Source organism: Peromyscus leucopus, chromosome 3, assembly GCF_004664715.2.
Source record: "Peromyscus leucopus breed LL Stock chromosome 3, UCI_PerLeu_2.1, whole genome shotgun sequence".
Classification (NCBI taxonomy): domain Eukaryota; kingdom Metazoa; phylum Chordata; class Mammalia; order Rodentia; family Cricetidae; genus Peromyscus; species Peromyscus leucopus.
Window position 1 is genome coordinate 146,180,576 of NC_051065.1, and position 25,787 is coordinate 146,206,362.

At 49.8% G+C, this 25,787-nt stretch overlaps 2 protein-coding genes and 1 non-coding gene across 3 annotated transcripts in view; all 3 read right to left on the reverse strand.

Annotated features, from left to right (window-relative positions):
• Positions 1–393: 393 nt before the first annotated feature.
• Nop2 (NOP2 nucleolar protein) lies at positions 394–14,219 on the reverse strand. Its single transcript, XM_028892343.2, is given in 18 exon segments — positions 394–805; positions 808–981; positions 984–1,172; positions 3,611–3,839; positions 3,939–4,061; positions 4,194–4,283; positions 4,411–4,550; positions 5,111–5,251; positions 5,324–5,411; positions 7,154–7,243; positions 7,366–7,565; positions 7,657–7,814; positions 7,902–7,957; positions 11,147–11,337; positions 12,238–12,326; positions 12,461–12,506; positions 13,792–13,901; positions 14,093–14,219. Coding segments are annotated over 17 exon segments (2,394 nt in total). The 5' UTR covers positions 13,898–13,901; positions 14,093–14,219; the 3' UTR covers positions 394–521.
• Positions 14,220–15,304: 1,085 nt separating this feature from the next.
• The window catches only part of Chd4 (chromodomain helicase DNA binding protein 4), a 37,444-nt gene continuing 26,961 nt past the window's right edge, over positions 15,305–25,787 (reverse strand). The window contains 15 exon segments of the mRNA XM_028892376.2: positions 15,305–15,856; positions 15,990–16,153; positions 17,028–17,223; positions 22,234–22,366; positions 22,458–22,566; positions 22,898–23,035; positions 23,322–23,393; positions 23,633–23,774; positions 23,868–23,971; positions 24,216–24,381; positions 24,493–24,637; positions 24,908–25,041; positions 25,151–25,239; positions 25,330–25,416; positions 25,501–25,681. Coding sequence (XP_028748209.1) covers positions 15,839–15,856; positions 15,990–16,153; positions 17,028–17,223; positions 22,234–22,366; positions 22,458–22,566; positions 22,898–23,035; positions 23,322–23,393; positions 23,633–23,774; positions 23,868–23,971; positions 24,216–24,381; positions 24,493–24,637; positions 24,908–25,041; positions 25,151–25,239; positions 25,330–25,416; positions 25,501–25,681 — 1,878 coding nt within the window. The 3' untranslated portion in view covers positions 15,305–15,838.
• Positions 24,043–24,177, reverse strand: LOC114708842. Its single transcript, XR_003736854.1, has one exon.

Genomic DNA, 25,787 nt, shown 5'->3' on the forward strand with positions numbered 1-25,787 from the left:
GACGGCCCGGCAGGAGGGCAGAGGTCGTGAGGGCGGGACCAGAGGAAGCCAATGAAAGGGCCCCGCTAGAGGCTTAGCCCTGGACCTTTCCGGGTCTGGAGTCAACACACAAGGAAGCTGACTAGCCCTTCTTCCCTGGGGAGCGAGCCACAGCCTAAGAGTCCAGGAACTCGGTACCTAAGGGGCACCAGTGGTGGAAGACTGTCTCCCCAAAACCCCTACTGTCTTCTTCTCCCCAGTACCCTAAACCTGCTTCTACGGCTTGTTCCCTGGGAGACCAAGAAATGGGAGGAACCTATCATTTAAGAAATGCCCAGCTGTTTGTCTCAACATCCCAGGCCCACCTTCCCACAAGCTGCCAATACCCAGCCCCTAAAAAAAGACAGCAGTGACTAGGGTAGAAATAGGTGTATTAAATTTCATGTTTATGCACAGTGGGGAGGCCATGATTGCAGAAGGACGCAGGAGTTCCAACCCGGAGACAATGCGAGTGAGCCAGCACAGTCCAGTTTCCAAGTCCATTAAGAGAACAGTGGCTGGCCACTGCCCTTTGTCACCGATTTCCTCCTCTTTGCTGGTGGGGGCCTGGTGGAACTGTGGGGAGACCCCGTGGGGACTGCGGGCCCCTTGGGGGCACCATCCTCTTTTAGGGAGGCAGCTCTCTTGGCAGGCTGCTCTGCTAACTGCTGCTTTCCTTTTTCAATCTTTTTGGTTTTCCCAAGGGACTGAGCACAGTCCTTAAGCCGCGGGGCAGTGCAGCTCTCAGAGCCTGGAGGCAGAGCGGGTGTTTCCGAGTCCACGCCGCGGGAGGGGCTTTCTGCTTTGGGAGAGCAGCTTCCTTGGAGTCCTTTGGTTTAGGTCCCCTTCGCTTTCGCTTCCCGGCCACCTTTGGTTCCCCGATCACTCCAGCTCTTCCGTCAGGCTGAGCGCTCTCCTGGGGCCTGGTGGACACTTGGGCCTTTGGGACAGAGGGGACAGTGGGTCCTGAGCCTGGCCCTCGGAGAGGCCGTTCATCTTCTGGAAGGGCTTTCTGGAGTGCCTCGGTCTCCCCAGCGGCTGCTGTGCCTTTGCAGCTCCCCCAGCTCTCTTGGCCGGCTGACTCCCGTTCTCAGACGTGGGGATGACCTCATCCTTCAGCTCAGGCTCTGTAGGAGGAGCTGCTGCTGCATTTCCTGAGGTAAAAATTAAAGAGAAGGTTTGATCATTAAGAAACAAGGAGGTTGTTAGGCAGCGGCTCACGCCTTTAATCCCAGCACTCGGGAGGCAGAGGCAGGCGGATCTCTGAGTTCGAGGCCAGCCAGGGCTACAGAGCGAGTTCCAGGACAGCCAGAGTACAGAGAAACCTGTTTTGAAAAAAACAAACAAAAGAGAAAGGAGGGAGGGAGGGAGGGGTTTATTTTGGCACCTCTAGACCAACAAGAGTTTCACACATTAAGACCCTGCTTTAGGTACCTAAGGAATCACTGTCTAGGCTCAGCCAAAATGTTTTCCTAGGAAGCTGCGCCCCCTTGAGGGCAGTATGTAACATGACACTCTAAGGAGGAGGTAAATCCCAATCTCCAAAACAAACCTAAGGTTTGTTTGTTTTTGAAATCCCAGTAGAGAGTTTTCTCCATCAAGCATTTTCATTCAGTGCAGGAAATAAGACAGCAAACTCGACCAGAGACCTGCTAGTAAGTATCAATGAGAACAGTATCAAAACTTGCTACTTCTTAGGTTTCTCTGAGACTAAGTCTCCTAAGTAGCCTTGGTTGGTCTTGAACTTACTACAAAGAAACCAGGCTGGCCTCAAACCCAGAGATCTGCCTACCACTGCCTCCCGAGTGCTGGGATTAAAGGCGTGCGCCGCCACCGCCCGGCTGCCTCTGCCTCTTCAGAGGTGCTGTTTCTCCAGGTTTCTGCTCTATGCTGACTGTTGTAAGGAACCTTGTTTAAAAAGGGACAAAAGGCTCCAGTGCAGCTCAGAGACGGAGCACCGCGCTGGCACGCACTGGGTCTGCAGCTACCACAAGTCACACACTGTATTCGGATGCTCTTTCTGGCCATCTTCCAACCAACACAAAGCTCAGTGCTGTTCCAGAACTCCCCACCCTCCCCTGAGATACAGGCCAGCGTCAAGATGGCTGAGCAAACAAACTGCAATTAGGGGCAGCCCGGAGAACTGCTCAGGGCTCTGGCAGAGCCACCAATGCAGCACGGAGATGCTGGGCCGGAGCTGGGCCAGGAACCCTGAGCCAGCAATCAAAGGAAACCACGACCTGCAATGGGAACGCACTGAGGCTAAAGCAACAAACAAAAGACCCCATCTATCTTAACCTGCTCAGACAGGACTCGGGACAACACGGCCCGGATGACAGGGTCTCATCCAAGCACACAGTGGCTGGGTTAAAACAACAACCAGTCCCGCCTCCCCCCCCTCGTCACCTGCAGCCTCTAGAAAAGTGGAAAGCAGGTGGGGAGATGGATTAGTGGGTAAAGTGCTTGTAAGCAAGCACAAGGACAGAGTTTGGATCACTGGCACCCAAGTGGGAATTGCAGGCGGATCCCAGGTGATCGTGTTCCAGACAGCAGCTTAGCTTAAAAAAAAAAAGAGTAAAGTGAGGTGTGGGCGTCAGGGGGTGGGGGTGGGGGTGGGGGTGGGTGGTTATGAAGCTACTCTTAGGAGCTCCTGGCAGCTGATTGCTGCTGAGGGTGGGGTCAGGCTTAAGGGATGAGGCCGAGAGGTTCCTCGGCTCCAGGAAACGGCCCCACACCCATCCACACAGTCAACCCTACATGGACTTGGGGAGGCAAAGCGGGGGCAGGGGAGGAGTTAAGAGACTTGGTCTAAAACACATTATAGAAATGAACAAATGTTTTTTTTTTTTTTTTTTTTTTTTTTTTTTTCTGAGACAGGGTTTCTCCATGTAGTTTTGGTGCCCATCCTAGATCTCGCTCTGTAGACCAGGCTGGCCTCGAACTCACAGAGATCCGCCTGGCTCTGCCTCCCAAGTGCTGAGATTAAAGGCATGCGCCACCACCGCCTGGAGTGAACAAATGTTTTTTAAAATATTCTTTTTAAACGTAGGGGTGGGGGCTGGAGAGATGGCTCAGAGGTTAAGAGCACTGGCTGTTCTTCCAGAGGTCCTGAGTTCAATTCCCAGCACCCACATGGTGGCTCACAACCATCTGTAATGAGATCTGGCAGCCTCTTCTGGTGTGCAGGCATATGTGCAGACAGAACAGTGTATACATAATAAATAAATAAATCTTGAAAAAAAAAAAAAGTAGGGATGGGCCCAGCAGGTAAAGGCACCTGCTGCCAAGCCTGAGTTTGATCAGGACCCACATAGTAGAAAACAGAGAACTCCCAAAAGTTATTCTCTGACCTTCATAGGTGTACTGTGGCATGCACATGCCCGCACACATATACACACACAAAATAAGTAAAACGTAATTAAGGTGGAGAACAGAGGCCATTGCCTTGAAGTTGAGCTCCAGCTTCCCCACACGCACGTGAGCACACCTCTACCACACATGCATCACACTGCATACACCACACACACACACACACACACACACATTTAAAAAAAGAAAGTCAGGAAGAGGAAAGGTGAGGAGAACAAACTACCTGTGTGGGGCTGGGGGATAGAGTTGGAAAACTTCTTGAACTTGGCGATAAAGAAACCGTCCATGTTGTGAGTGTGGGGGTAGAAGCGTCGCGTGGACCGCAGAGTGGGGTGAAAGCGCCTTTCTCGAAAGCGGGTAAAACCTTCCTGGCCGAAGTCTAGGCCCGTGGGCACCAGCCGCACATTCCTCTTTTTCAGGGCATAGTCTACCACCCACTCATTCTCTTCCACCTGGAAAGACAAAGCAGGAGGGATGGAGCGGGTCTGAGTGCGCTCCGAGTCAACGACCTTCGCACCCAGCCTCCCGGCTCTGCCCTGCAGAGATCTCACCATAATGGAACAGGTACAGTAGACCAGGTAGCCCCCAGTCTTGGAGGCAGCGTTGACCGAGTCGATAGCACTGAGCAGCAGTTCCTTCTGAAGGTGGGCACAGCGCAGGACATCCTTCTCATCCTGTCCAGGAGAACCAGGAGTGGAGACTTCAGAATCCAGCCTGAGGAAGGCAGCTGCTGCCCTCAGGGCCTTCTGACTCCAACACTGCAGCCCCACAAGATCAGCCAAGCCCAGCCCACCCCAGGCCCGTACCTTGTTAGTCTTCACAGCAGGGTCCTTGGAGATGACTCCTGTGCCACTGCAAGGAGCATCCAGGAGCACTCGGTCAAAGCCCCCCACCACCTGGGAAAAGGAAGTCAACCTGATGCCTGCTGCAACCGGCACTACTAACTTCCTAAGGACAGTGCTAACACACAGCGGTGTCACCAAGGGCAAGGTAACCTGGAGCTCAGGAAGACAAGAGGCCCACCTTGGGGAACTGGCGCCCATCGTAGTGGCTGATAATGGTGTTGGTGACTCCCAACCGATGCAGGTTGCCCACCACACTCTTGAGCCGCTCAGCATTGGCATCATTGGCAAGGATCACTCCTGTGTTCTTCATCAGCTGAGCTGTGAGGAAGCAGAAAGAGCTCAGCAGCAGCTCCTCGGCCTCACACACGCTACCTTCCCTCCAGCCCAGAGCCCACAGGCTAGCTCCTCCCGGCCTATCCAGCCTGCACCGGCTGGCCCCACCCACAGATCCCCACCCACAGGTTCCCACTTCTGCTGACCAGCTTTCAGCCCTACACACAAAGTTACTTTTCTTTTCTGAGACAGGATCTCATCTAGCCACGGCCAGCCTCGAATCTGGAGTTCTGGGATTACAGGCTTACATTACCACAGCCAGCTCAAAGTGCCAAGGGCTTCTAGAGGCATTATGTGACCTTCTGAAGCAAGCACGGTAACAGCCAACCTAAGCACAATTAACTACCCAAGTCAGCCAAGGTCAGAGAGAGGGTTAAATAACAGAGCTGAACCTGGAGCCTAGATCCCAGAAACTGCCCCCCCCCTTTTCTGCTGGATGCAAGCATACCAAGTTGGATCAGCTTGAAGGGGTCACCAACACCGTATTCTCTCCAGAGCGCAGCCTGGTGACACCCACCCAGCCACCCAGCCTGACCTTTTCTTACCTATGTAGCTGGTCTTCCCACCAGGAGCACAGCACATGTCTAAGATCCGCTCATGCTCCTGAGGTGCCAGGGCCATGACAGGTAACATGCTTGAGGCTCCCTGCAGCATATAATGCCCAGCCAGATACTCAGGAGTAGCGCCTGTGAGAGGGACCGCTGTGTGAGATGCTGGCACAGGACGGAACAGAAGGGCTACTGGCTGGGGACACTTACCAATAGGCACGGAAGAATCATACACCACAAGTCCAGACTTTGACCACTTTCCCAAGGGGTCCAGATTAACTCCACGATTGATGAGAGCCTGAAAACCGGATGAAGATGTCAAGACCAAATATTCTACCCAGAAACCAGCCAGGCGTGAGAAGCTGGTCCATGCAGGTCCATGACAGTGCAACTCAACACAGCAGGCAGATCCTCCCCTCCTATCGTCCACCTGCCCCTTTGCCTCCAGTGCCGGGACGGATGGAACCCAAGGCCTTGTAAAGGTTGAACAAAGGGTCAACAATGAGCTACTCTAGCCCTTGTCCTTCAAGTCCCTTGTTTTGAGACAGGGTATTGCTACGTAGCCTGAGCTATCTTGCCTCAACCTCACAAGTGCTGGGATTATAGGTGTAAACTACCAGAACTAGCCACACACCCCCAACTGGAGATTGTTATGGAATCATCCTTCTGTACACTGGAGATTTGTCACTGTGATTGGTTTAATAAAGAAGCTGACTGGCCAATAGCTGAACAGGATAAAGTTAGGCGGGGAAAGCCACAGTGAGAATGCTGGGAAGGAGAAGGGTGGAGACTGAGGAGTCTCAGGGAGAAGCAAGGTGGACATGCTGTTCTGAGAAAGGTACCAAACCACATGGCAAAGCATAGATAAGAATTACGGCCGGGCGGTGGTGGCGCACGCCTTTAATCCCAGCACTCGGGAGGCAGAGGCAGGCGGATCTCTGTGAGTTCGAGGCCAGCCTGGGCTACCAAGTGAATCCCAGGAAAGGCGCAAAGCTACACAGAGAAACCCTGTCTCGAAAAACCAAAAAAAAAAAAAAAAAAAAGAATTACGGGTTAAAGAGTCAGCTAGTAACAAGCCTGAGCTATTAGTCAAGCATTTATAATTAATATTAAGCCTCTGTGTGTTTGAGAGCTGCTGGCAGGACAGAAACTTCTGCCTACAGGGGACTGCAGCTAGGGCCTGTGCAAGCTAAAGCCAGGGCTCTAGCACCGAGCCACATTCCAGACCCTTTGCCCCACTCCCCATTTTTCAACCCCAGGTTTCTAACTCGGTCAAGTACATGCTGTATACATAGACTACCACCTCCTGTTAAATAACATAAAAACTACAATATACAGAACTGGCGAGATGGCTCAATCATCCTCGTTGAAGAGGATCTGGATTCAATCCTAGCACCCACATGGTGGCTCACAACAATCCATAACTCCCAGGCATTCAGGTGGTGAACATTAATAAATAAAACACAGGCCGGGCTGCAGTGGCACACGCCTTTAATCCCAGCACTCGGGACGCAGAGCCAGGCGAATTTCTGTTGAGTTCAAAGCCAGCCTGGGCTACAGAGCGAAATCCAGGACAGGCACCAAAACTACATGGAGAAACCTTGTCTCGAAAAACCAAAAAATAAAAAATAAAAATAAATAAAATACATAAATGTTTAAAACAAGAAAAAACAGCACACAATATAGCTCTGATTTTGGAATCAAAGTCTTTAACCTCGGGTAAGATTAAAATTGTCTATGGATATGTTTTACTAGGGGCAAGAATCAGTTTCCCAGCTTCTTGTGACCTTCCTCCAATTCCTTGGAAAGTTCATCCAGTCGCAGAGAACAGAGGTTGCAAAGACAAGGTCCTACTCTACAGTGACCTAGGCCTTTAGTCTATCAGACAGACAAGAGGCCTCCCACAGCTTACCTGCTGGGCCCATGCATATAACAAGACATACTTGGGTCTGAAGAACCCACCCAGCCAGGACTGGGCGGGGTGATCCCCGGTGAGCAAAAGTTGGTCCAGAGCTGAATTGAATGACACTGACTCCTCACCTGAGCAAGGTCTCTGCGACGGGTTTTCAAGGTGTTGGTCCGAAGGGTGATTGGCCGGGGCACCTCATTGGCTTCTAAGAACTCAATCAACTGCAATGGAGACAGAGCATGGAGCCTGAGGCAAGAGAACCATGGGGCTGGGGGCGGGGCTAGATGCTTTCGCACCCCTCAACAGCGAGAAAAGCAGAAGCAATGGACTGGCAGGAGGGTACCTCAGACAGAGGGAAGAGCTCCATGAGCTTGCCCAGCAGGAAGTCTCCATAGGAATAGTAAGTGGCCAGATCCTTCTGAAGCCGATTCAGATACTCAGAACGAGACCGTCCTTCTTCCCGCTGAGCCCCAAAATTCCGAAGTACCCCCACTATATCCTGGATCCGCTTGTGAACTCGCTGCAGGTCTGGAGCCTGGGCATGTGGGCCCATTAAGGAAATGTTACCTCAAGTCACCAGCCTGAGAAACGCGCTCATGCACTTCCTCCCACCCTCTCTGCACTCCAAGGATATCCTGCTCCATCTCTCCAGCAGGGGGCAGCACAAAGGCTTCCTCATCTTCCACATTAATCTGCAAGTCCTCCTCTGCTTTGTCATCCTTCTGGGGACTGGACTCAGCGGGGGCATCATCATCTTCCTCTTCATCAGTCTCGTCTTCACTCCACTGGCCCCTAGAAACAAGGCCAGGAACAGAGGTTCAAGCCAAAACAGACACCCCCTCCTCAAACCTTCCTCCCCGAAGCTGCTGCCAAACTCACCCAGCTGCAGCTTCCCGGGCCTTCTGCTTCAGAGCAGCTCTTTCGATGGGTAGCAGCTGCAGAGAGAGAAGGGCTGGTGACCAGGCTGCCCTGCTCATCCCCTCACACGTCCTTCCCATTCATCTAACTCTCAGAAGCAAACAGAGAAGCTAAAGACGAGGAAGACTGGACACAGAAACCAGCGGACACAGGGATTTCCCCTTCAGTTTTCAAGACAGGGTTTCTCTGTGTATCAGCCCTGGCTGTCCTGGAACTCACTTTGGAGACCAGGCTGGCCTTAAATTCACAGAAATCCCCCTGCCTCTGCCTCCCAGGAGCTGGGATTAAAGGCATGTGCCACTAAGGCCCGGCTCTCCTCCTTAGTTTTTAATTTTAGGTTTTTTTTTATTTTTTATTTTTTTGGTTTTTCGAGACAGGGTTTCCTCTGTTGTCTTGGTGCCTGTCCTGGATCTCACTCTATAAACCAGGCTGGCCTTGAACTCAGTGATCTGCCTGGCTCTGCCTCCCGAGTGCTGGGATTAAAGGCATGCACCACCACCGCCTGGCAATTTTAGGGTTTTTTTTTTTTAACTTGTAAATGTTTTGCATGAGTATGATGGGTGTTTTGTCTGAAGGTCTGTGCAGGAAGAAGCCCTTGGAGACCAGGAGAGCTGAATTCCCTGGATCTGAAATGACAGACAGCTGTGAGCCACCATTTGGATGCAGGGAAAAAATCCAGGTCCTCTGCAAGAACAGCCAGGGCACTTAACTCGAGACACCTCTCCAAGTGCTTTACTTTTTAAATTTTATGTTTTGCCTGCAAGTATTTCTGTGTACATTACATGCATGCAGTGTCCATGGAGACCAGAAGAGGAGGACACTAGAACACAGAGAACTGGAGTTACAGATGGTTTTGAGCAGCCCCGTGGGCACTGGAGTCAAATCTGGATCATCTGTAAGAGCAGATGTGTGCTCTTAACCACTGAGCAATCTCCAGCTCCAGCTGTTTGTTTGTTTTTGTTTGAGATAGTATTACCCTGTTGTCCAGGCTGGCCTCAAACTCACAGCAATCCTCCTGCTTCAGTCTCCTAAGTGTGGGGATTATCATGCTTAGCTCCTTATTTCTTTTGTTGTTTTTTTCAAGATAGGGTTTCTCTGTGTAGCTTTGGAGCCTGTCCTGGATCTTGCTCTGTAGACCAGGCTTTGAACTCACAGAGATCCGCCTGGCCAGATCTGCCTCCCGAGTGCTGAGATTAAAAGCATGCGCCACCACTGTCCAGCCATTATTTCTTTTGATTGGCTATCTATCGGGGTGTGGGTGTGTGTGTGTGTGTGTGTGTGTGTGTGTGTGTGTGCGCGTGTGCGCGCGCACATACACCCTAGCATTCAGGAGGCCAGGCCAGAGCATAGAGAGTTTGGAACCAGCCTGAGATACACAACAAAAAAGGAAATACCTCATGCATAAAGAGAACACATGTTCTTGGGCCTTGCTTTGACATATTTTCTTCTTGAATTACTCTCCATATTACTCTATTATCTTGTATACAATGTAAATCACATTTCATTTCCAAGTGTTTCTTTCTTGTTTTGGGGGGCAGGATTTCTCTGTGTAATGCAGCTCTTGCTGTCCTGGAACTAGCTCTGCAGTAGACCAAGTTGGCCTTGAACTCAAAAGATCTGCCTGCCTCTGCCTCTTGAGTACAGGGATTAAAGGCGTGTGCCACCATGCCTGGCTAAGATTTTATCTTTCTCTCGGTGTACTTTTGGTGCTTGTCCTGGGTCTTGCTCTGTAGACCAGGCTGGCTTCAAACTCACAGAGATCCACCTGGCTCTGCCTCCCAGTGCTGGGATTAAAGGCGTGCGCCACCACCGACTGGCCTAAGATTTTATCTTACTTTTAACTACATGTGTATGTGAGCATCTATGTGTGTGCATGTGCACATGGTGCAGATGCCCAGAGGCCTTTGATCCCTGGACTTAAGAGTTACAGGCTCAAAAAAAAAAAAAAAAAAAAAGAGTTACAGGCTCCAAAGCTACACAACAAAAACAAACAAACAGAAGAAAGTTACAGGCAGCTGTGATCAGTCCAACAAGTGCTAGGAACTAAACCTAGGTCCTCTACAAGTATTCCTAGTCACTGATTCATCTCTCCGCCAAGTTATAGTTAGAGGCCAGACATGAGAGAGGCAGGCCTAGTCTACATAGTGAGACCCTGTCTCAAGTAAGTAGCCAATGTTAATTCACCATGTGTCTGAGCTATGGCCCATTTACATGCTGGAAGTTTCCTGGGTTTGGCCTTTACAATGCTTTCTGCAGAGAGCAGTGCTGTACACTATACAAGTTTAGATAACTGCCTCTTCTGAAATACGCACTCACCTCCTAGTCGTATAATCACTGGCACTCCAGTAAATAAACCTCTACCCACATTATATACCACCTCCCTAACAATAAGCTAGATAAAAAGAAGATCTTTTTTCTTTGGCAGAGCCTTACAATACTGTCCAGGCTGCTCTTGAACCCTGGGCATCTGTCCTGTCAGAAACTTCTGTCAGTGCTCGGTTCAACTATCAAGGCCTCACCTATCAGGTGAATGCTCTACTACTTCAGCCCTGCAACAACTGCTTTATTAAAAAAAAAAAAAGGGCGGGAGGGGGATTGGAAGGCCAGGCAGTGGTGGTGCATCTCTGAGTTCGAGGCCAGCCTGGTCTACAGAGCAAGTTCCAGGGCCACACAGAGACACCCTGTGAGAAGCTGGCAGTGCTGTGCTTTCAAACTTGTGAGTGCTGACAGAAAGCACAGAGAACCAGAGCCTTTAATCCACTCTACGGGAGCCTGGACGAACTGGAAAGAAGCTAAAAAAGCAAGCTAAACGTGGTGGCACAGGCCTGAGATGCCAGCACGTGAGAGGCCAAGGCAGGAGGACTACACATTCTAAGCCAGCCTGGGGACTGAAAGGCTAAGAGTCAAAGTCAGGCACAGTGACATGGCCTGTAATCCCAGCACTGAGGGGCCACATAGGACAGATGTAGATTTGAGGCCAGCTTGGGCTCTGCGGTGAGGGTTCAGGCTAACCAGGGCTACACCCTAGAACCTTGTCTCTAAACAACCATCAAACTGTGTGTGGTGGCCCACGCCTTTAATCCCAGCACTCAGGAAGCAGAGGCAGGCAGATCTCATAGTTAAGGAGCTAGCCTGCCCTACACAGTAAGACCCTGTCTCAAACTAACAAAAAGATCTACCTGAAAACACACAGAAGTGAATCTCACCTTTTCCTCCTCCTCATCATCATCCAGCTCAGAGTCGGCTCCATAGTCATCCACCATATCAGCATCACTGTCCTCGGAGCCCCAGAGGTCCCCCTGGTTTGCCAGACTACCTTCCTCAGAGTCTTCCTCCTCATCCCCGTCACTGTTAGGAGTTGGTGCTGGGCGCTTCTTACCTCGAGCCTGGACTGCTCCTGAAACAGGAGGGTTTGACCAATCCTGAACAAATGGCCATCACGGTCCCTGTCCCACACCTCTGGAGCCTGCACTGAGAAATGACTTCACAGTTGAGAGCACACACTCACCTTGCAGTGGACCCGAGCTCAGTTCCCAGAACCCACACCTGACAATTCACAAACACCTGCATCTCCATCTCCAGGTTGATTCAGCATACACCCATACTCTCACACACACACACACATAATTAACAAATAGAAAAACAGGGCTGGAGAGATGACTCAGTGGTTAACAGCAGTTGATACTCTTACAAAGGACCCAGGTTTGGTTCCCAGCACTCTCATGGTGATTCACAACTATCCATAACTCTAGTTACACCTTCTTCTGACATCCATGGGCACCAGGCACACATGTGATACACATCCATACATGCAGGCAAAACACTCGGGCACATAAGATAAATCGAGACAAAGTTTTTAAAAATAAAGTAAGATAAAAAAATAATCTTAAGCTGGGTGGTGGCGGTGCACACATCTTTAGTCCCAGCACTCGGGAGGCAGAGGCAGGTGGATCTCTGCAAGTTTGAGGACAGCCTGGTCTACAGAGGGAGTTTCAGGACAACCAATACTACACAGAGAAACCCTGTCTCAAAAAAAAAAACTTAACTGGGCATGGCAACACACACCTTTAATTCCAGCACTCAGGAGGCAGAGGCAGGGGATCTTTGTGAGTTCAAGGACAGTCTGGTCTACAGAGTGAGTCTAAGAACAGCCAAGGCTATACATTGAGATCCTGTCTCAAACAAAAATAGATCTTAAAAAAAAGGCCTTTTGTTTTTCCTTCCATTCTAGAAATGCTTAGCCCTATCCAGGACCAGAAGATGCCTCACACAGCAACCAACTCCTATTTCCACTCACCTTTTGACAGCTCTCCGGGCAATGTTTTAATCCCAGGAGACTTATTTGGCTTAGGGACATCAACAGACCTGGACCTCCTCTTGGCTGCCCTGAAAAAGATGCAGAAAGTGAAAACATGGGAACATGCTTCTAGGTTCTGCCACCCTCCACCACGAGGAAATGTACATCTTCATCCATGTATCAAGCAGCTCCTATGTTTGCTAAGCCCGGGCATCCAACTCACCTCTTCCGAGCACGACTGGACAGCCTCTTGAAATTCTCATCACCAGCTGTTTAAAAAGGAGCAGAGTAGGAGTTGATAGGAGACACACAAAACAGGAGCAGGAATGTAATTAGGAAGAGAGTTCCTACACTAAAGTGTGACAGAGAATTAGTGATATGGCTCAATGGTAGTGTGTGCTTGGCATGTGCAAGCCCCTGGGTTCATCCACAGCATCAGGAAAGAAAGACATAAGGTTACAAAGTATGCCAGGCAGTGGCGCGCCTTTAATCCCAGCACTTGGGAGGCAGAGCCAGGCGGATCTCTGTGAGTTCGAGGCCAGCCTGGTCTACAGAGCGAGATCCAGGACAGGCGCAAAGCTACACAGAGAAACCCTGTCTAGAAAAAAAAAGAAAAAGTTACAAAGTACAGTTGAGGTCTGTCACTTTATAACACTTTCCCAGGAGTTAAGGTAGATGCAGGGCAGGATGATGGTTCAGCCTGAGCCAAGAACTGGAAAAGCCCTGGGTTCCATTCCCAGCACCTCCAATAAAGGGGGGAGGAGAGAGAGAGAGAGAGAGAGAGAGAGAGAGACAGACAGACAGACAGACAGAAGATGTAGAGGCGATGAAGCTGTCATCTATCTGACTGCTCAGCAACCAGGTCCAAATAGGGACACTCTGATAACAGCAGAACCTCAGAACCTTTTCTGCCCTTTCCTTTATTCTCAGCTGATTCAGTTATCCACTACAGTAGAGTTTAACTCTGAAATTGTTATTTTTTTATACTCTACAAGAAACCACAGCCCTTTCCACTTAACTGTGTGCAAGACACCCGACTCCTCAGCATCCGTTTCTGAACAAAGCTTCTCTCCAGGACTCTAAAATTCGATGAAGCAATGCCATGTGTCCACAGGGCTGAGGATGTCTTTCACGGGCCTGGGACTGGCCACTACTTCAGTAAACCGCACCTTCCATGCACAGCCGACCACCAGCTCCATGGGCAGTCTTTTCTCCCAGCAGTGCTTCACCACACAGGACTCAGACCCACGCTTCCATCCCTTCTTCCAGACAATTCATGACAGGCCTGTCCCGTTCCCAACTCTTGCTTGCTAAAATCAGGCTCGACAAAACCTTTCTAAGTTCTTCATGAGAGCTCCCTTTCTGGAACCGGAGAACGACACCTCTCTTCGCTCACCCGGGTACCCGTGCATCTACCCTACCTTCCAACACGGATGACTTATGTCCTAGCAACTCACATCTACGCAGCAGGTGAAGGCGGACGCGCAAACGGGAAGAGGTTATGACACAAAATGGACCAAAGGCTGGGCGGGGTCTGGGCGCTACGACCCTCACCTGCAGGCAAGAATCTGACCAGTTCGGTCTCTGCACCCTTCTGTTTTCGGGCCTTTCGGCCGGGCCCACGCTTCTCTTTCTTCGTAGGGTCCAACTTACGCCCCATGGTACTAAAGCAAAGAGAAACGGGAGAAGGCGGCGTTACGGTGCTGAAAAGGGAAGGCAGGCCGTAGACTTGGCGACTTTAGCTGCGAAGGGTACCTCCCGGCCCAGAACCTGTGCTCGCGACCCTGATGGGCCCTCTCAAGGCTCTCCCACCAGACCCAGGTCGAAACCCTGTTCCGGGATCCTGCAGACGCACCTGAAGCCTCCGCTTGGCTAGACCCGGCTCCTCCAGATGCAGAGCCTGCAGCCAAGGCCCACTCCACGTGCACTCGGGGACGAGCTCCCAGGCAGCACACCGCCAAAGTGTACCGCGCACGCGCAGGGCGCCCCGCCTCTTCCGGCCGCGGCACCGGAACGGACCCAGTCCGTGAACACGCGCGTGGCCGGCTCCGGCTGTGGAGGGAGGGAAGCGTGCAGCGGCGGGCTCCGGCTTACTCTGCCCTGCCGCCGAGCGTCGGTTTCTCTCTGCGGGTTCCAGCTTAGGACTCCCGAGGCCGCCGTGCTCCTACCTAGAACCGCAGCACGGCCTTCGCCCTGGTAATCTGCGAATTGCCTTAGATCTCAGGATCGCGAGGTTCCACGTCTCCGCCCTCCTGTTCCCCAAGTTTTAAATAGAGCCGCTTTCCTTACGGAAGCCAATCTTCCTCTCCTCGCCGCCCCTCTACACATCGCATCGCCAGAAATACGTACTCGGCCTTCCTTCAGTGCTCTACTAGAGCTGAGAACTTCCCAGACTTGGGACGTGGCTCAGTGAATGAATGTGCTTGCTGTCAAGCCCGACAACCCGAGTTGGTTACGAGATACATGCATATTGTGAGCGTCGGGAACCAACTCCTGCAAGTCGCCCTTTGACCTCCGCGTGTACAGTACTCCTCCCCTCAAATATGTGTAATACAAAATATAAATCACAAGCCGGGTGTATAAGCTGCTGTGGTGGTGTGTACTCCTTTAATCCCAGCTCTCTGGAAACAGAGTTTGAGGACAGCCTGGAGTTCAAGGACCCAGGACTACACAAAGAAACCCAGTCTTGAAAAAACAAAAAGACTAGGAAAAGTAACTAAAAAGGGCAGGGTAGGACACATCCTTAATTCCCACACTCAAGAGGCAGAGGCAGGCATTATAGTTCGATGCCAGCCTGTCTCAAAAGAAAATTATATGCAGATGTGTGTACATGTATATATAATGTTCCCGTGTAGCGTGCTTGCATACAACTACCAAGCAGGTAATTATTTCATTCAGGACACTGTGGGAATAACTTGCTCCAGGTCAGAGCCTACAAAGGGATGGCACAGTAGTCTCGGTCTCCACAACAGGCACCACCTGGTACCCACACTCACCCACACTGAACCAAATCACTAAAATACAAGGAAACTTTTATTTTCAATTCTCATCAAGAAATTTGTTGTGGTTTTTTATGCTTTTGGTTCTTTTCCTTTTTTTTTTTTTTCCAACTTTATTTAAGCGCTCAGTGGCTGGAGCCGCTGGGTTCCTGGTATGAAAAAGATGCCAACAGAGGTAGCTGTGTCTCGCCCAGGGGCCCGGCCCACTCTGAATACCCCCAAAGGAGAAAACACAAAGTAAACCAACAAAATAAAACCAAAAAGAGGAAGAAATTCAGATCATTTTCTTCAAGCCTGGCAGAACCCACAACAGTTTGTAACAGGCGCTCGCTGGGTGGGGAGAAGCCAGGGTCCAGAAGGCAGCCAGCCCGCAGCTCCTTGCACATGGCGCCCGCCCCGTGCTACTGCTGCTGCCTCTCCAGCAGGAAGGGCGCCATTGCCTGCACTCCCTCCCTGCCCCTAGTGCATAGGGCTGTTCCTTTACAACTCAGACGATGGGCAGAAGGAAGGCCAGATCTCTCCAGCCCCCAGGGGGCAGCCGGGACAAGAGAAAGTGAGGAAGGTCACTGCTCTGTGGTGGAGGTGATAGAATCACTGGGTCTTCACTGCTGCTGGGCTACCTAGAGGGAAAACAGGCAAGAGTCAGAACAGGAGCCCAGGCACCCGATGCCACGGGAGGCAACCAGTAGGACACAAGCGAGCACAACTGCAGTGGCTTTGTGGGAAGAGCTACAACTAAAACAGTGGTCCTACCTGCTGTGGGGGAGGTTCTGGTGCCCTGTTTGCCAGGCGGCTGAGAATGTTCCGCTCTGACATCTGTAACCTCACAGCAACCGGGGGGATGCGGGCAATAGTAGCTGGGAGTCGAGTCACATCAGCTTTCATGTCACTCAATAGTTCCTCCAGCTGTTTCAGGACTGCAGGGGGAAAAAAAAAGATGTCGTGAGCTGTGGTAGTCAAGGGCACAGTGCCAACCTAGAGGACTAGCTGCTCCACCAGCATTACCAGGATATGCTGCTGGCCTGGCCCAGACTCCGATTCCTCACATTCTAGTCCCAATTGGCTTTTGTTTCACATGTTGCCCAGGCTAGGCCTGGAACTTCTGAGCTCAGGTGACACTCCTGCCTTGTCTCCCAAGTACCTGGGATTGCAGGCATAAGCCACTAGGGTTGGCGGGTTCCGGTTTTAGAGCTGCCAGACCCTTTAGCTCACTGTCCCTTCTATTGTCTCCATTTTTTTTTTTTAAAGGTTGGCCTCAAACTCACTGTAGCCAAGCATGACCATGATTTCCTGATCCTCCTGCCTCCACCTCCCTGGGCTGAGATCACAGGCAAATGCCAACACGGGGCTTTATTATTATTTCTTGCAGTTTTTATTCTCAGCATCAGGGGTCAAACCAAGGGGCTGTGCTCCTCCACTTGACAAACTGAATCCTATGATCTCCTCTTTTGCACGCATGCCTTTCCACTTCCTGGATGTCTCCCACTACCTTTATGACACCCACCTTTTCCTCATTTCACCCTCCACCCCCTCATAATGTTTTAATTAGAAATACAATGTTGAAAGGGGTCTAGAATTTGAAGAGATCTAAAATCTCCTGAAGTCACCTCTAAAATATTCCCAATGACACTATTATTCTCAAGAACTTGCATATACTAAGAGTTCAAAGAGAAAAGTGCTGTCCTTGATTGCCTCCAAAGTCAAGATCCTCAGCAGGAAGTTAGGGATGTCGGGGAGGGGAGAGTGGAGAGGGAGGCTGAAGGAGCAGGAGGCAGGGGAGCCACTGGCGACCTTTGTGTAAGACTGCATTGGCTGGCTTATTTCCTGCCATGGACTCCTTGGACAGGTGCTGGTGACTTTCTGCCAAGCACTCCACCTCAGCAAAACGAGTGTTAAGGGCCATAGACGGGTGAGAGGGGTCCTCTGACATGTTCAGGTAAGCGGCCCTTCGAAGCTGCTCCTCGATCACCAGGGCTTGTTCTAAGAGCTGCACAAGAGAAAGAGGAGAAAGGGTGGGCTAATGGCCACTTTCTCACTGATGGGCCTCTCAGCTCACCAGAACCTGTAAAGAACTTCCGGCTCTTCAGCACCACCCCTCCCCCACGTGGTTCACAGTACACCATCTCCTTCCCATTTGGAGGTCCACGCTTTCACAATTCCTTACTCTTTAGATCCTCAGAGAAATCATAAAAACTAAACTTAGAAAAATAAAATTAGACCATAGGTAATTTCCCCTGCTAGAGATAATGTTAACATTTTGATAATTTCTTCCAAAATTTTTCTGTGTATACATCATTTACATAATTGAGGCACATTATATTCAAGAGTACAACTAAGTTATACGCCAGGCACTCCCTTTGCTCTTCAAAACTATTGGGGTGACAAGTTTCATTTTGAATTTTTTTTTTTGTTCTTTGACAATGGTGGCTCATGCTTTTAATCCCAGCACTTTCTGGGGCAGAGGCAGGTGAGTTCTGTGAGTTTGGGGCCAAACTGGTTTACAGAGAAGTTTCAGGACAAGCCAGAGCTACAAGAGGAGACCATCCTGAAATGCCCCCTCCCCTATCCCATATGGATCTCTGTGAGTTAGCCTGGTCTGAAGAGCTAGTTCCAAGACAGTCAGGATTACAAAGAGGAACCCTATCTCAAAAAAACCAAAATGTTTGTACTTTGACAGGGTTTCAGGTAGACCAGGCTAGCCTTAAACTCACTATATAACCTAGGATGCCTTTGAACTCCTGATCCTACTTCTACCTCCCTGAGTGTTAGGGTTTTAGGAATATGCTCCATGTCTGGTTTTGAGGGACAAGAAACAGAATATTGCTGTGTTGTCCAGATTGGTCCTGAAATCGCAACTCTGGAGCTGAGGAGATGGCACAGTACTGAGGAACGCTTGCTAGACAATCACAAGGACTGGAGTTCAGACCTGGGCCCTATGGGAAGCATACAGCCCTAGCTCTCAGAAAGTGGGGCAGAGGGAAGACAGGGAGGACCAAAGGAACTTGCTGGCCCCAAGTTCAGATGAAGACCCTGCCTCAAAGGAGTAAGAGGGCAGTCTGAGAGAGCACCAAAATGCCTGTGTTAGCCGCCCTGGACACCCAAACACACTTGTGTGTGTGACACTTACAGGCACACACATAGAATACAAGTAAGTAAATCTGGAATTGCCTCTCAAATACCTGGGAGCAGATGGGACTGCAGGCAAGGACCACAAGGACGACGACGACAACGACGACCACGACCACCACCACCACCACCACCACACCTATCCAAACTAGCTTTGTTTTTTGAGGCAGGGTCTCATTCTGGAGCTCTGGATAGCCCTGAACTCACTTGTAGATCAGGCTAGCCTCAAATTGCCCACGATCCACTCTCCCAAGTACTGGGATTAAAGGCAAAAAACAGAAATAGTTTTGTTTTGTGGCACAGTAATCTGTCCTATGTAGATAGGAACTGTATCAATCAGGTTATCTGGATTTCTTAAATAAATAAATAAATAAATAAATAAATAAATAAATAAATAGCAAAGTCTCGGGCTGGAGAGATGGCTCAGAGGTTAAGAGCACTGACTGCTCTTCCAGAGGTCCTGAGTTCAATTCCCAGCACCCACATGGTGGCTCACAACCATCTGTAATGAGATCTGGCACCCTCTTCTGTATACATAATAAATAAATAAATCTTTAAAAATAAATAAATAAATAAATAAATAAATAAATAAATAAATAAATAGCAAAGTCTCATAAACCCAAGCTGGCCATGAACTCATGATGTTAACAGTTGACAACCTTAAAGCTGGCTGGTTTGAAATTCACTGTGTAGACCATGCTGGCCTCAAATTGAGAATTTTAGAATTCTAGCTGCCTCTGCCTGAGAATGTTAGTTCTTAAGTTATAAAAAGTATCCACTGTTTGAAGGTTCTTGCCCCAAGGACTAAAGATCAAACTCATGGCCCAGGCAAGTCCTGTGTAACTAAGCCACATACATACCCAGCCTTATGCACTGTCTGGCTGTTGTTTCATTTTGTTTTAAAGGCAGGGTTCCTCCTGCTATAGCCTTTTTTGTTTTTGTTTTTGTTTTTTGAGACAGCGTTTCTCTGTGTAGCTTGGCGCCTATCCTGGAACTCGCTTTGGAGACCAGGCTGGCTTGGAACTGAGAGATCCTCCTGCCTCTGCCTCCCGAGTGCTGGGATTAAAGGCGTGAGCCACCACCCGGCTGCTATAGTCTCTTAACTAGAATTACAAGCATGAGCTCCCAACTGTCCCCAATGCTGTTCCCATTGATTCTTACCAGGGACAAAGGATGTTAGGAGAACGGCCTGTTTTCATGACTTGTGTAAGTCAAGATGTACCAATTTATGCCCAAACAGGCATGTACTTCCAGTCTATTACGTGTTTCCCTCACCAGCTCACTCACCCTGCCCCAGGTTATAAGCATTCCAAAGATTTGGCCTGGGCTTTTAGAAAGGGTTGTTTAAGACAGATCCAACTGTGGCCTCGAACTATTTAGGTAAGGATAACATTGAACTCTGATCCTCCTGCCTCCGCCATCCATGCTGAGATGACAGGCACACGTTGCTGAGGTCTTAAGTTGTCTTGGTCTGCCCTGTACTTACCGTCCCAAGTGATGGTGGCAGGCACCCGTCACCACACCTAGCTACTGCCGTTCTTTTAAACCGTCCTGAGCGACGTCTGCAGTGGCAGACAGTGCAGCTATGCAGGTAACTGATGCCCTCAATGTGCCTCACGAACACTGAGGGTCTGGAGCCCACGGGGACAGTGGTAAGGCAGTTGAAGTGTGTTAACACGTGAGAAATGCCAAGCAACTCTCCTCAGTCTAAACGAGCTTGACTGCTCTCACAGGAGCACCGTTCTCACTGACTCAGTCAGTCACTCTTGGGTCTTCTTACTATGTACACCAAACTCAGCACTCAAGAGTTGGTGAACTCGGGTCCAGGGACCAGATCTTGCTCGTGGCAAGTTTTGGTATAGCCCAAGAGTAAAGAATGAAGTTTTGTTATAGATAAATGGCTGTGCAGAAAGTAAGAAAAAATACATGCTGCCTTTGAAAATTACAGGAATTCCCATTTGAGCATCCACTAATAGAAGCTTTATTGAAACTAATTTATGTGTCCCTTATTTCCACTGCTTTCAATGACAGAGCTGTGGATCTGCAACAGAGGCCATAAGACCTACTAAGCATAATCACTTTCTCTCTGCCCTTCCACCCCACCATTTTGCTTGTTTTTTCCTCGATGTCTTGGAACTCTGTAGACCAGGCTGGCCTTGAACTTGGAGATCTGCCTGCCTCTGCCTCCAGAGTGCTGGGACTAAGGCTGCGCCACCACTGCCTCGCTCTCTCTGGCCTTTTAGCAGGAAAGTTTTGCTAACCCCAGAGTAAATCACAAAACCCAGAAATCCTTTGATGGGGTTTTCGTATCTTTAACTGTTAACATGAACAGAACCAGCCACAGGTCAGGCTCTTAATATCTCACAACTATACGATAATTACAATCTTGTCAATGTTCTCATTTCCCCTGGTCCTATCCAAAAACCTTCAAAGATTGCCTATGAACTAGAGGAATAAAATCCACAGTCCTGTTTCTTTACCAAGACCTACTGGCCTTCTGGTACTGGCCTACTGGGCTCTAGCTCTTAACCTCTTCCCAACCTACTTTCCACCACTACTCAACACAATCTTTTCCTAAGGGTCCCTCTGTTCCTAACCAATAATCATCTCTATTGCACCTATCAAGACTTTTAAAGTCATTCATGAGCTCCCTCGCCAGCTGACCTGTAGAACTTCCTTAGAGCATTCAGTAGCCTCCTCCCCTAACACACACAATGACATCTATATGAAACTAAAGGCTGGGAAACAAACACCTTGCTTATCTGTCCTTATGTCCCCGTGCAACTCACTGCTTAGTATATAACACCTAAAGGTAAACATTTATTAGTATATATTTTCTTTTCCCCGAAACACACTCAGCTTAGGAGACTTATTTCCATGGTATCCTATTTGATAGCTACATATAAGATATACTCAGCCGGGCGGTGATGGTGCACGTCTTTAATCCCAGCACTCGGGAGGCAGAGGCAGATGGATCCAGCCTGGGCTACAGAGTGAGTTCCAGGACAGGCTCCAAAGCTACACAGAAAAACCCTGTCTTGAAAAACCAAAAAAATATATATACTCAATAAATAGCTGCTGAATACTTTGAATGAGGTTGTCTCAGTGAAATATTGAAAACAGAATTCACTGTGTATCTTCTCTGCACCCAGCTTTCCCATTCCTTATCCAACAGATATTATGACCCAGAAAAAAGGGACCCTAGCCCACTAACAGCCCTACCTCCTCAGGGATCCAATTCAACCCCTCCCTAACTCCCAAACACCCCAACCTACAGAGTCCCCATCAAACCCCCTGAACTAGTCTGTGTCACTCAGTAGGTACAGCTACAACTCTTATACAGCTCAATAAATTTCAACTCTGTGTATCTCTCTTTTGTTTTTTGTTTGAGGCAGGGCCTATGAAACCTTGGTTGGCTCAAATAAAGCTCGCTATGTAAACTAGGCTGACATCAAACTCATAGAGTTCAGCCTGCCTCATTCAGTCTCCAAGTCTATCTATCTTGATCCCTGCATTCTAGACTTTGGCAGCAAAGTCACGAATACAAAAAGGCAAAGTATAGGGCCGGGCAGACGGCTGGGTTACAAGCACTCGCTGCTCCTGCAGAAAACCCTGATTCAGTTACCAGCATGCAGAGCGTGGCTCACAACCTCCTGTAACTCCAATCCCAGGAGATCTGATGCCCTCTTCTGACCTCTGTAGGCACCGGGCACAGACACAGTGCACAAGCATGTGCAGACCAAACATGCATACAGGTAAAATAAAAAACAAGTATGGGGGTAGGGTTGTACAAGCGTGGCTCGATGACTAGAGCCTCCTTTACAGAGCTTCAGCAGAGACCTTCAGGTCACATTTGCCCCATTCTGCTCACCTTAAATCTTCGAGCTAGAAATTTATTCTTGATCTCTAGAAAATTGCCACGATTCATTTCCCCCTTGAAAGGCTCATTGAGGATGGCATACCGTGGGTCATTCTGGATATCCTGCCATCGGGCATAGCCATGGCTATTGGGGAAGTGCTCAGGAAAATCAAAGGAAACAAGAGCCTCAGGCTAAAGCCTGCACCTAGACCCGGTCTTGAATCCGACAAGGATACTTTATAATGCCAGCCAGCAGCCAGTAGTCATGCCGGCGGTGCCAGATCTCATACGTCTTTTTGGTGACTGTGGCTGCCCGCTCCTCGTTCTGCCAAAGGGAGTGCAATTCTGAGAAGGAATTGAGAGGAAGGTTGGTGAGTGGAAAAAAGGCAAACACCTGTGAGAATTTAAAAAACCACTTAGGTGTGCAGGCCAGGAGCACACCATGTTCTACAGACTGAGCCCCAGCCTAGCCAGGGCTACATAGCGGGACCCTGACCCAAAAACCCAACGACAAAAGCAAAAAAAAAAAAAAAAAAAGAGTTATTTTTGTCCCCTGTCCCCCATCCATCTCGGTATGGTCCAGTTCTAGCTCCCTAACATAGAACCCAGAGGGCAACAATCAATCATAGCACGTCCCACTACACACAGGCTTCACCGCAGGTCCCCATTCCCATACCAGTGAAACCCCCGTCTGCAATGTTGAACATGAAGCGCTGTTTGACATTTTTCTTCTGCTTCTCATCACTAAGATCCTTGGGCGTTTCTCCATTCTGAAGCATTACCTCCTTTTTCTCTTCTTCCTCTTTCTTCTCTTCTGCAGGATGTGACAAAGAAAAACATCAGACCCAGCCTGAAACCCACGACTCTAGCCCTTGCCCATAGCACTGCATGCGACACCTGTCTACCTCCACCGCCATACTCAGGTCTCCTAGACCCAGGAAAAGGGGTCACCGGCCAGCTCTCTAACAACTACATTTGGGAACAGTCAGTCATTTATCTTGGAATAAGCTGTCTATAGTAACAGGTAATGAAGTGGGGGTGGGTTGTGTGCTTGCTTCTGGTTTTACTCCAAACAACAATCAGCTTCTGTCCACACTGACCTTTGTCTTCCACCACGATAGGGGTCAGGTCTATTGCAGACTTCTCCTCCACCTTGTCTGTCTCAGCAGAGCCTAGAGAGAAGAAGGCACTGAGAATCCCTAAAGAAAGACAGCTGCACTCTGCCCCCCCCACACACACACACAACCGCAACAGTGTTACACGTCCACACTGCTATGAAGAGAGTTTACAGAAGTCAGAGGCTGGGATAATTTAGAAACAAGGGTCCCAGGTAATCACTTCTTCCTGGTACTCTAGAAGCCTAGCCAAAGTCTACACACAACCTGGAGTGCCTATAGGAAATCGTGTGTACCTTTGGGCTCCACCTCCATAGGCTCCTCTGTCCTCTCCTTCACCTCTGCCTTCTCCACTTTCTCCTCTCCCTCAGGAGGTTCAGCAGGAGCCTTTTCATCCTCAGGGGCAGGGGCAGGAGCAGGAGCAGGGGGCTGTGCACCCTGCAAAGGAACACAAGACACAAAGTGAGGCAAATGGGCCTGAATCTCAAGAGACATCTGACGTCAGCACAGCAGCCAGTCCGTCTCTCTTACCTCCGCAGTCACCTCAGGGGCTGTAGACGTAGGCTTCACCTCCTTTTCTCCTTCTGTGCTCTCTTCTTCTTTAAGGCTATTCTCCTCTATTTTTATCCCATCCTCTGCAGACCAATGGAAGACAAGCAATTAGGAAGGCCCTAGATCAGAGGTCATGCTGTTTGTCTCTTCCTAAATTGTCCTCTCGTGCCTTTAAGAGCCAGCCCTATTCTTAGGACAGCCCTCCTAAACGGAGAGGGAAATTGATATGTGTCCTGCCAGACCACCCTGTAAGACTGAGCACAGGGGAGCAGAAAAAGGCACAGGACACATTTTTAAAAGGACAGACATGACATGGCAGGCACTCACCAGCAGGTGGCACAGGTGCAGGAGTATTGGGCTGTGTGTCCCCTGGTGTGGAAGGTGTAGGAGTCTTTGGAGAGGGTGAGCCTGGCTGAGACAGTTTCTTGCTTTCCTCTACTTCAGCCAGTTCGGGCATGCTCCAGCGCCCGTTCACATGCTCAAACTCCTGAACCTATAGCAAAGGATGGCAAGGTCAAGACTCCTTTCCAGATGTGAGTTATTGTCCTATCGGCCCCCAACTTCTCTAGAAATCTTTAAAAATGAAAACAGGCTTGGGGCTCACCTTTTTCCGAATCAAGGACATGACACCAATCCTTGTAAGAACGTGCTGCCGAGACAGGCCTTCACGGGGGACACCATCAGCAAAAGTTTCCGCCCCATCTGCCCCAGGCTCACATAAATGCCGCATGAAGAGTGACACGTAAGCCCTGTGGGAAGGGAGAGGACACAGTTCAACAGAGAGCCCTGTCACTGTTGCTGGCCATAACATGGCTCCATCACAAGGTAAGGCCTACAGTGCCCTGGAGTGCTGGTCTCCAGACCTTCCACACTCGAACCTAAGCTCTTCAGGGAAGCCAGGAACACAACGCTCAGAACAACAACAGCTTCACCTGCCAACTAACAGCTAGCAACACCCCTTTCCTTGAACAACATGGGCCAGGCCCTGGCTCCAACTGGAATGCCTGCCCTCAACTTACTTAAATTCTTTCTCTGACTTGCCTCGAAGATCTCTCACAAGCCACTGAGTGGTAAAAGCATCCTGAGGTGGCATGCCATATCGCATAATTGCATTAAGAAATGCTTTTCTCTGACGAGCATTAAAACCAAGTACCTAAGGACAAAGAAGCACCGTAAGAAGAAGCAGGTCTCCTCCCACCGAAGACCCACTGGGTGACTTTCTCTCACCCCTTCACCCCACTATAGGACCATACAGTACTTACTTCAATATTTCCACCAACTCGGGCCAGCAGAGGAGGTAATGGCTTATCTTTATCATTCCGCAGGCCCTTGCGACTGGGCCTGCGGGGAGCTGGAAGAAGAAGAGACAGCGAGTGAGCGACACTGATAGACAGTCAACAACTGAGCAGCCACAGAAGCGGCAAGATGGCGGCACACTCACCTTCTGATCGTTCATCGAAGTCTTCATCACCTTCCTCTGAGGCCACTGAGTAATCGGACTGGTTGTCGGACTGGTCGTCCTGCCAATCTGGAGGGAGAGAGGGCAGATGAGCGGGGCCCACTGCTCTAGTGGAACGGCCCGTGGGTGGGGGGCGGGGCCGGCCACACACACCTCGGTCCTCCTGGGAGCCATCATTGTAGTTGACCTGTTTACGGATTCTTTTTCCTTTGCCCAGATTTCGGGCTAGATCTTCTTGCTGCTGCTCATAATGGTGCCGCAGCAATTTCTCCCAGTAGTCAGGATCCACACTTTCTTCCTGTTTTATGATTTCCCGTTCTACCTCCTCTTCCTCCTGGGACAGAGGGAGGGCCAGGACTCAGGGGTGCTGAAGTCAGCACCACCAGCTACCCCTGGTCCTCACAGTTCCCATTCTTCTAGCTCCTTTGCACGGCTGGACT